Source organism: Aptenodytes forsteri, unplaced genomic scaffold (genome assembly GCF_000699145.1).
Source record: "Aptenodytes forsteri isolate BGI_AS27 unplaced genomic scaffold, ASM69914v1 Scaffold84, whole genome shotgun sequence".
In the NCBI taxonomy this organism is placed as follows: Eukaryota; Metazoa; Chordata; class Aves; order Sphenisciformes; family Spheniscidae; genus Aptenodytes; species Aptenodytes forsteri.
Genome location: NW_008795492.1, coordinates 2,926,961 through 2,938,240, shown reverse-complemented (window position 1 = coordinate 2,938,240; position 11,280 = coordinate 2,926,961). Strand labels below are relative to the sequence as shown.

At 38.3% G+C, this 11,280-nt stretch overlaps 1 protein-coding gene across 1 annotated transcript in view; it reads right to left on the bottom strand.

The window, feature by feature from the left end:
* Nucleotides 1–11,274, bottom strand: part of SHISA9 (shisa family member 9) — a 198,016-nt gene extending 186,742 nt beyond the window's left edge. The window contains exons 1-2 of the mRNA XM_009281644.2: nucleotides 10,759–11,274; nucleotides 3,373–3,500 (exon numbers count right to left, since the gene is read on the bottom strand). Of these exons, the coding sequence (XP_009279919.1) occupies nucleotides 3,373–3,500; nucleotides 10,759–11,081 (451 nt within the window). The 5' untranslated portion in view covers nucleotides 11,082–11,274. The remainder of the gene's footprint in view (nucleotides 1–3,372; nucleotides 3,501–10,758) is intronic.
* Nucleotides 11,275–11,280: the final 6 nt, after the last annotated feature.

The window sequence follows — 11,280 nt, the reverse complement described above, 5'->3', positions numbered from 1 at the left end:
AAAAATTTTTTTCCCAGACCCTCCAATATGGCTGTACTTTTCTGAATATCAGAAAAGAAGGGACAAGAAACTGAGTAAACTGCAAGATGCTGAAAAGAGATCTCTACTTTTGGCCTTCCATTGGATGGCTAGTTTTGGCAAATAGCTGTGCTAGCTGCAGGCAACTTGGAAAATCTTTGTCCTCTGGTAACAAGCAGTCCAGAAACAAAAACACACTCATTTTCAGTGTCAGAGATCATGCAAAGTTTGTCATTTTGACAGAGCTTCCCTCCATAAAACACTTTCAGAATGGGTTGACAGCATCAGCAAAATGCTTTTCAAGAGGGCAGAAAGAGCAAATGAACATTCAAATTAGAACATTTTTAATAATGTTTGGCCTTCAATAGTTTGTCTTCAGTATTCTGAAAGACACAGTACAGAAGGGGTACATAATGCCTAAGAAATTCCTCCTGCCCTCTCCATATCTATGGACCAATGTGAAAAGTACATCAGTCTCAAATTTTTAAGTCTCATTTTGAGATGGCTAGTAGATAGAAAGTGGTAACTTAGAAAAGAAAATTTAAAAACTTAAAAAAGACACATATCAAAGTGATGCTATAATTTTGTACCATTTCATTTTCTCTGTATAAGTAAAGATCTGGAATAGAATTTCTACAAAAGCTGTAATTCACTCTGGTTTATTTGCTTGTAAAAATACCCAAAAAAGCCAGTCACTTTTGCAGTACTAGTAGTAGGTAATGTTGCACTGCCAAAGTTTCTGCAAGTAATATCCACTTTTGTATCCACTCCACTATAAAATTTCAAATTGCTAAGATACTGGACTTGGAAATTTTGTCTTAGTAATTTTTCTTTATAAAGATTTTTTTCTGCACCATAAATGCACGTGCTCTCAAAAGACTTTAATCATTTGTGATGTTCTGGCTAATTCTAGTAGGTCATTTAGTCATGTTTTAGATGAGTTTATGAGGGAATATAATGGCAACAAATATAGAATAATGATCTACTTGCTATGAAGTAAACATATGTAATACCAGTTATAGAATGCCTTGAGTAATTTCACCACTTGAAGGTCTGCACTGAACAATCTAAAATGATTGACTTAATCCATAAAGTTGATTAAAGACTGAAACAGTTACCATCGTAGCTGCTTGCTTCTGAGGTTTCCATCTGTAGCAGGAATGCCTGAGCTGCATGTGAAGCAGTCTTGGGACTGCCCCTATTCATTACCCAATGGATTAAGATAGCTCCAAAGTAGCAGTAGTGCTTCTATGTCGTAAATTGTAGTGGTGCAAGAGCTGTTTTGCATATAATTCTTCCATCTGTGCCAGAGGGCCAAATTCTGAGAGAGAGGTGGTACGGATGTCTGGGGTCATCATAAGCCAAGATCCTAAGGTACTATTAAATGTATCTTTTTTTTATTTCCTTGATGCAGTAACTATGTGGCTCTGAGTTGCATTTATATGCAAGAGTTTATAGAAGCAAGGCTTAAATCTGAATTCAAATCTAAGCAACAATGAGTTTAAAGACCTGCTGTGTTATGTCGTATATTGTAGTATACAAAGAGTTTTAAGCAAAATATTCAGTGTGATGATTACAAAAATCTAGATACAATCAATGCAGTAAGAATCTCTTTACTTTCTGGCTCCTTCATTAACTGGGATTCTGAATAAACATTTCACATATGAGAGAAAATAAAGATTGTACCCTAACTTTATTACCTTTTGGCATCTTTCTTCTTGAAAACATGGTCACAGGAAGGATCAGAGATCAGCAAAGAGCTAATACACAGAGTGAAGAGATATAGTGCATATTCCCACCCTCCTTAAACCTTCTTAGCTCCAGGGGGCTAGAGCACCTTTGTTTGAGAGAGAAGCATAAGTTCCCCTCCAGAAGTGGTGTGTTTTTATACCATTAGGGATGTAATGCTGCAGTATGTATGTGCTTCCCCCTCTGCAGTGTAGAACTGCACAGGCCCAGGTGGAAGTACTTTGCTGGAGAGCAGTGCAGACAAAGTAGGTGTCACACTTCACTATATGTGGTGTCTTTATTAGAGGTCACAGCTTTATTACTCTGTAATAAAGGTCTCCTTAATAGGTCTCCTATTACTCTGTAACCATGCACATAACAAATTGCAGTCAGCCTCTACCACAAAACAGTATCAGGAGTGCATGCAGCATATGAATCTGCTCTTTCTCCCATTGTTTTTACACCCTTCCCCCAAAGCAAGCAGTAAAATCTCACAACAACTACACCGTGCAGTCCAAATAAAACCCATTCTTTGTCCAAATATAAGCAAATTTTTTGCTTTCTATAGTTACAGAAAGATAAGAAAAAGACTAGTGCGTATACTTTATATGGTTCAGAATCCAAATACCAATGCAGTAAAAGTATATTTGCAGTAAAATGCACAGCTACATTGATCTACAGCACAGAATAAAGCCATCCACTGCCTGACAATCTAAACCTTCCCAAATGATACCCTTTTCTTTTATAAATATATATAACTTGAATTTGTAAATATATTATCTATAATTTGTATACATGTATACTTATATATTTAAGATCTCTATTAATATAAAATAAATAAATATATATGCAAATTAAAATTGCAGTGGAACTGTTCACCACAAAAGGAAAATGTATCTGAGCATGAGAAAGATCTGTACTGTGGTCTAATACAAGACTGAGAAATAAGTTGCCTAGGACTTCAGAACCGCTTGAAATGTCACCATATTTCCTCTGAAGCTCCAAGGTGCACTTTTTCCTTGCCTTCAATAACATAAACATGTAATAGCAGATACAGAATAAAAATATTATTTAAAACTTAAAATAATAATCTTCCTCTTGCCTTTCCCTTAGAGAGAAAAAAAAAGAGACGTAAAAACCACATACAACTTGATGCTCTCCAGGAAAGTATTTAACTATTTTACTAGTGGAGATGATATAACAGTTTAATGAGACCGCTTTCTTATTGGATGTTACAGCCATATGAAATAGCTTGTTAAATCTTGCTGTAAGCTTAACTGTTTGTATTTTGGTATAACAAAACATAGAATAAGGCATAGCTTGATGAGCTGAGCAAAAACACCAGATAGAAGGAGACAAAGATACAAAACCAATATCAGTCAACCAAGACAACTAATTAAAAATTAATATAATAAATAATTTTTCTATTCAAAATGGCTTTCTCTTAGTGTTGCACTATTTGCACTAGGAAATCCTAAATATTTCTAATTTTGAAATAAAGAATATTTCTAGTTTGCAAGAACCCATGTGCTGTCGATCCTCATTTGACATCCAGCAATATTTGTTTCATGATGCTCATTTTAGTGCCAGCATTCCAGATATTGATAAAGTTATAATGCAACTTACGTAAATTATTTGGAGGAGGTCTTGTCTCCATGTTTTCATAATGTTGCACATGTACTACAATGTTTAGATCTCTTTCCATATGATCTGTTGTACAAGGACCTTGAGGTCGCATAACATCAGCAAGAGCCCTGAAAACCAAACAAAATCAAAATGAACCTGTTGCAAAATCTGTAAGGTATTACCAATATATTCCAAGTTTTTTTTAGTTTGAGATGCAGCCCGTCATAATGTCTGCGGGAGAAACGAGCTCCATTCACAGCAAAATCAGGGAATCAGATTCACTGTGGGACTTCGCACCTAAGGCTCTTTTTAGATTGTCTTAGACAGTGTGCTAGCAGTAATACACAGAAACACATTAAGTTCTTTAGCTGCCTTGGCTTTGTAGGAACATAATTTAAGCTTGGTGAGACTTGTACAGTTCTGCTATTGCATGTGCTCAGTAACATTGCCATCTTGGTTAAGCTGAGCACCTCAGCGCCTAGCCCCTGTCTATAGCTTTCACAAACTAGTTATCTTCACACCTAGATTACCAGCAGGGCCTGTCGAAGTAAATTCGCACACATGCATTTGCACAGAGCACCACACAATGCAGTGGTCTTGGCCATTTTCATTCAAAAATGTCACCAAAGTTGAAAGGTCACCTGATTTTCATGTAGAAATCCAGTAGGCATAGCACTGTTCATGATCAGGGATTTAAGCTTTTCCCATCCAGAAGGGGAAATCAAAAATATCTTTTCTAAATTCTATGAGTGTCCTAGTCATTAAGATGGAGCAAAGCTTGCACAGGAACACTCCTTGCTGCTTTGAAGCCAGCTCAGAAATAGGATGAAAGCTTTATGCTAGCAAAGAGGGAGCAAGCAAAAGGATTCCTAACAGTTAGGCCAAGCCCAACCTGATGCTGGTTGTGGACTTTTTCTGCAGAGCTGCAGGCGGTAACTATGTCTGAACGAGAGACAGATTCATCCCGCTCTGGTGTATTTTCTAAGGACTGGTTTCACTGCTGAGTGTCCTGCTGAGTGTAAGTCCATTCTTAGGCATACAGATAAGCACACACACCTGTATCAGCCTTGTGGATCTAGAGTTAGTGACTAAGTTTTGAGCTCTGAAACTCTCAGCATGGCAACATCTAACTCTGCCTGTGATTCTGGGCTATGGAGTTTTAGAATTGACTTCTGTAGGAGCAGGATTAGCCCTTAGGTATATGCCATATCTACCTGCTGAACTACTGTGCCATACGAAATAATTGGCCCACCTGCAGAAGCTGTTGCCTTAGGCAAAGGAAAGCTATGGTATGTGTTACCAGTGTCTTCAGGCTTCAATGCAAGTCTTTTCTATTCATGTCAATGCATCACTGACCATTATTTGCCTCCTTTTTGGTTTACTAGTTTTAATTTTTAGACCCCTTGAGCTATTTTTTTAAGGGAATGGATGCATTTTCTGGGCACTGTGCCCAGTTTGGTTTAATTTTCTGCAAAATTATATACAGTGTCCCAAATACTGCATCAAGAAAGACTAGTTTATAAACTAATAAATAAATAAAAATAAGCACATTCGCTGGTGAAAGCCATGGCAAGTGCCATCTAGCTCCTCCACTGTACCTCTATGACATGATGATTTCTTGATCAAGAAGCACTGTACTTTTAAAACAACTAGTAGCTTTAAAAGTACAGCTAGTAGCTAAAGTTAGCTACTAAAAAGTAGCTTCATTTAAGTTACAGACAGAGAGGAATCCTGAGCTGGATCTTGCTTTCAGATTGCAGGAGCATTGCTTTGGTACACAGCTGAAAGATACTGATGTTTCATTGTGTTTATGGCTAGCATTATGTTATTAAAATATTAGTTACAGTTGTGAGCACCATGTTACAGAATACTCTGTTGATACTGTAAAAGGTCAGAAGACAGTAACCAAATGATTAATGGTATCAGAGCAATGCTCCCATTTGAAGCAATGCTTATACAGCACAAATAGCAGAGCTGGCCTACATAGCAGAAAAATAAAAATTCAATAGAAGAGATCTCACAAAGGTATGTAGAAAATTACGCAAAAGGAAAGTGTTATATTGCAAAACATAGTTTAAAATAAGTGGGGACCAAAACCATTAATATCTAGTCAATTTATGCAAATATGTCTCTATACAAAGGAAATTATTAACATCAATATTAATTCTAATTCCAGAGGCAGCTGGACACATTTCTGGGAAGGGAAGAAATACAAACAAAAGTTTCCAACTTCAATGTGGGAGTTAAAACTGTGAGATCTCGTAATACACGGATTAGTATTTCCCAACTTTGTGAGAGCAGGTTTTCAGAAATGCTTTCCTCATGGCCCTTAATCTGATGTTCACTGTAGACTTTAAATAACACCCCGTATGATAGCAGATTAACTAGTGCCTGTCTGTGAAAATGCCAACTAAGTTTTCTACCATTTTAGGGTGGCTTTTTTCAAAGGGGTTTTAAGGAATTAGCTGTCCAGCTCCCACTATATTAAGAAAAGAGGAACTACTCACCATCACATTCTATTTTTAACAACACAGCACCTATGTTTATACTGTGTTAGCCAAAGTTGTACAATCTTCTCAGGGCTGAATAGCTCATATAACAAAGAGCTTGTCCTTATCTTCCACTGATGTCAGGGAGAGTTAAAAATGTGTAGCAGCTTGTATCACTGAAGTACAAAGGAAATGCTGTACCTGCGTTTTGTTCTTTTAGGGATTTGCCCATATAATGAAATGGATAAAGGGAGGTTTGTGCCCCAGTACGTGACAAAATCCTTGAATAGATGTTTGCTTCAAAAAATTCCATATAGGCTAACAGACTGTGATAATACCTTCATGCATTTGTCTCACCTGAATATCGTCATACAGATTTTGTTCATTATCTGAAGAAATTGTTAGAGTGGGTCCCATTGAAAAATTATATACACAGAGGGTCTTTATCTACAGCTTTGCCATATTGAATGTTTTTTTAAGGAAATGCAAAATACAAGATAACCTTCTAATCAGGTAGCGATATCATTAGGTCCTGTGTATTGATATTGACTGCAGTATTACAAAAGTGGAGAAATGTTACCTACACAGGAGTTCATGGCCCAGAACTACCCAAGTATCTCAAAACTTCAGCATTTCTCTTGCCATAAGTTTTTTCTCTTTGGATATGTAATGCTATTTTTGGGTGTTATAAAGCATGTGGAGCCAGACATTTCCCTTATTGGTACAAGCTTGAAGAAGCTGAAACACTGGTTATTTCATGAAAGGTCACTTGTCATATTTTGCCTCCAAAACTGGGCCAAAACCCATAAGGGGAATAATTTCACAGATAGCATTCAGGATTTTGGCAAGTCAGACTATTTTTGGCCCCAGGTACATGCCTTTTGAATGAGCAACAAAAGACTTAACTCGTGTGCTCAGCACATTGCGAAGGAAGAAAGAAGAGCTCAGATGGTTCACAGTATTTGGAAGGCTGCTAACATACTGTCAGAAGCACTGCTTCAAAAAAACAGGAACTATAGTGTATGAGCATGATTGTAAATATTGTCCTTTCAGTTCTTGGTTTGTTTGCACATTCTCCACAAGGATTAGGGAAGAAGACAAAGGTGTGGTTTTATTTACAGAAAAATCTCCTCCATGAAACAGAAGTAAAGCTTTTCCCTTTCCTACTCATTTTTGAGAGAGAATTCTCCACTTTAACTGATGGAGCCTGGAATGCCCATTGATGTAGTCTTAAGCAGCAAGAACATGCTGCCCTCATATGCCTAACAGAGCTTCTAGATCTGCTTCAGGAAGCAGATCAATGCTGTTTCTTTTTAGGCACAATACTGCCACTTTCATTCCCTTTGCTGTATCTGATAACATACACCATCTTATTCCCTTATTCTCTTAGGAAGCAGGAGGGTAAAGGAAGAGTTACTCTGTTTGGGTACTACTATTACGGCTTAGTTCCTGGACACTGTAGCTGAAGGGAATATTTATCTCCTTTTAATGTCAAGTAACAAATTTAAAAATGAGGAGAATGATATAAACAAAACATTATCATATGATGTCTAAAGTGAAATATGTCATGTAGAGTTAATACTGTACTCCCCTCTCCATTTTCATCTTCCAGATTTACCGTTCCATGCCAACAGTAAGAGTGTTTTACTGAAAAGCACTGATCTAACAAGAAAGAAAATGTCAACACTGCCACACTTGGCCTTTTTTCTCAAAACAAAAGGAAGTAACAAGCTCTCTAAAAAAGGACAAATTTTGACTCTTTCTTCCTAAAAGGACTTGCCCAACAGAGGTTTTCTCCTATGGATTGTTTTCACTAAATAAATACATTTCCCCGATGCCTTTTCATTGTCAAATATTTCAGGACAGTTCAGTGAAATTAATGGAGTGTTCTTGGTTTGTTTTGGTATAGCAGTAAACAAAATGTAATGAAAGGTGAGTGTATAGAAACTACGCTCGCCAAGCCTGTGAAGTTTCCTTTAACAACATTGTACCACTCTTACACACACCAGTGTCCTACTTCAACAGCAGATCCACTGACTACAAGATGAAATAATGCAAGGAATTAATGTGTGGCACAGTTTTGCTTCCTATTTATAAGTCAATGTTCATATTTTTAAATATTTTTAGTAAATCAAAAATGGAAATATATAATTTACACCAGTTGTATTCTGTTCACTTTTTTAAAAAATCAGTCCTCATAAAAAAAGATCAGTTTACATTATGCATTGTCTTTTTTGATAAGCAGTACCATCCCTTCCATAGGTGAATTTGCTCATAGGAATGAAGAGGATTCAAGTGTTTCATGTAGCCATTGGCTAGGGAAGGGAAAAGAGACAATCTTAGCTAAGGAAAAACAGATGACAAATCAGCCTCCGTGTGTTTCTTGCTGCCAGCCAAAATGGAGTAACACTTAGTACTTTTGGTTTGGCCTACCTAACACTCTCAATGCATTATACTTTTGCTTATTAATAAGGTTCAGTACAGAAAAAAACATAAGTGTTCTTTTTGGTTTTGTTTTTTTGATATTGTAGTGATGAGTTATAAAAGAAGGTGAATATGAATATAGGCTACATATTATTTTAACTGTTGGTACGATTAACTGTTTAAACAGATAAATTATTTCTTAAGCATTGCAGCCTTTTTTTCAGAACATTAGTAGTGTAAAATGAGCTAGGATGGAATATTTTAGTTAAACACACATTCGAGGACAAAAAGGGTACTTCAATTCTTCACTCAATGAACAGATTTTTAGATTGCCAAAGGGATTTACAAATCTAATTCCTTTTCAAATTAATGGTAAGCCCACCCCACAGCTGTAATAGGAGTGTGAGAACTTTTTTTTTAAAAAAAAAAAGCTATAGCACTGCTTTTTCAGAACATGACTAGCTATTATGTGTACTGAGTGGGTGACTGTTTTTCCATGTGATCATGACTTTCCAAGTTCCTATACAATCCTGACTTGAACATTTTCATGGTGAGAAAAGTACAAGATCTCAGACACTGTTAAGTAATCAGGGTAACAGGCTACCTTTTCTAAGAACCACTTCAGAAACCTAATCTTTATGCATACATGACTGAAGGATTTCAGAATGATTTTCCAATCCCCTATAATTCTATTTCCATAAACTAATACAGAATATTCTTTCAGAATACTTCACACCTGTACTTTAGACAGCAATATTTCCACTAGTAGAAATAGGACCTATTTAAGCCGTATATAAGCAGGGATGGCTACAACTTCAAACGTCCTGTTTTTTGTAACTGTTATGAGCCCTGCCTTTTTGCCTGCATGAAGGCACTACAGAAAGAGGCTGAAGCAAGGGAGAGCTTTTTCCAAACAAGCTCCGTAGTTTAAGAGTAAGATTTTTAAAAAAAATTGGGACCCATGTATTCTTTTTCTCAATTTAGTAGTTGAGAATATTCAAAATGTCTCAAGGATTATTATACCTTGCTCAACAAAAACCATCTTTGCAGAGTATCACTGACACACAATGTTAAGTTGACTAAAATTTCTGCAATGTGCTTTGTTCCTCGGTAGTAAAAGCATATCCATATCAGCCAGTTTATAAATAGCAAATAATTGCTAGTGAACTGGTGATGCATTTGCAGGAGTATTTTGTGGCTTCCTCTGTTCATTTCAGGATAAGTAGTTAATCAAAAAGTCATGCAAAAACTTCAGTAAAAAATAAGGCTCCAGGCGTTGAGTTGATCTCTTGGACTATCTTTCAAAGGATGACTCTTCATCTAAGCTCTAAAGATTGTGAACTACACCATTACCAGTCAGGGCAAGAGGAAGCTTTCTGCCACGCTGCATGTCCAGTAGAAGGTACCCTTTTAATTGCATTTCATCACTAAAGTTGCCCGATATCCTGGAATCTATTTAGACTCTTTAATGGAGCTGTTTGCCTTTTTTAATGCCTTTCCCCCATCTGCTTTACTTTCATGTGCCTGGAATTAGCATAAAGAATCAGTCAGACTGCAAACTTGACAAATGTGTTATGTCTTGATTTTGAACTACTGTGACAATCTGGGTTTGGAATATGCTGTTAAAGCCATTGGGCTCTGTCCTGAGTTGCCCACCTACCTATCCACCACTAGGCAGCCAGTGGCTGGAGTAGACAGTACACAGCACGCCTAACTCCAGGTGGGGGAGGTTCTCTTTGATATAACTCAGCCATTACACTGTGGATACAGAGTATTAACACACACATATATGGATGAGACAAGACTTTCATATTCCATTTTTTACCTCTTAACAGTAACTGAAAGAATGTTAAGAAATTCTACAATAGCTTTTCCTTTTTGTGTCTCCCTCTTCCCTTCCACCCTGGCTCATTTTCACAGCTTAGAAATTTTACAAATAGCTCACACACTTGCAAGGGTTGGGGGAGTAGGGAAGGTCCTGCCAAAACCATTTTGCAGCTGGAGAGGGAGGGTGAGATGACATTTGTTTACATCCTTCTGTTGAGAAGAAAAACATTTTCCAAGCTTTGAAACAGTTGGAAGAGGGAACCCATCAGGCTTTCTATAATTCAGTGTTGCTGGTTTCAGGATTTTTTTGTTTTCCTATTCATGCACAGTATATCCGGGAACACTTGCTGGATCTTGTTGGGGAGAGGGTCAGACACTGCAGATAAAAATGGACTACTGTCTGTGCAGACTCCACAATTATTTCTAGTCTTCCTCAATATGCATGTACTTTGATAACCTGGGCTTGGGGAACCACAGGAGCTCCGCTCTCCAAAGTTGGTCTCTCTCGGTTGCCTTGCAGGGGGATGCAGCCTGCCTGGCAGGAGTTGTTTGTTTAGCAGGAACACATGGGCTCCTCTCTCCTCTTTAGGGGTAGGGGCGGAAGGTAGGGGGGAAGGGGACCCTGCTGCCTGGCACTCAGCCTTACCTGGACATGTGCTCCCGCTGGGGTCTGTGTGCCTTCTCCAGCCCTAGTTTGGTGAAGATCCCCACCAGCACCATGACTGCCACAACCCCACAGATGATGTAGACAATGAGGTTGGTCTTATCCCTGGTAGGGTCGTGCAGAGGGTCATCTATGCGGGAAGGAGGCTTCCCAGTGTTCATCCACAACGGCGTCTCATAGTTTGTGCAGGTGCTTTGATCCAGCCTTGTCTTCTTGAACTTGCAGCAAAACCTGAAGCCACAAGTGCCACAGCAGAAGATGAACTCCCCCGAGCTGCAGTTAAAGGGGGGGTCCCACTGCCCCATCACGTCAAAGTAGCCCCTGCAGAAGTCCGGGGTGGGAGGTGGCTCAGAGGGGTCTAGCTGTTCCCCAAGGCTGGAGTGGTTTCCTCCTGAGAGCACCACGAAGCTCCCCAGTTGCTGGCCAGCTTTCTCCTGAGCCCGACACACCAGCGTGAGAAGGTCCGCCACCAAGTAGCCGAAGAGCAGCCGAATAAAGCCTTCC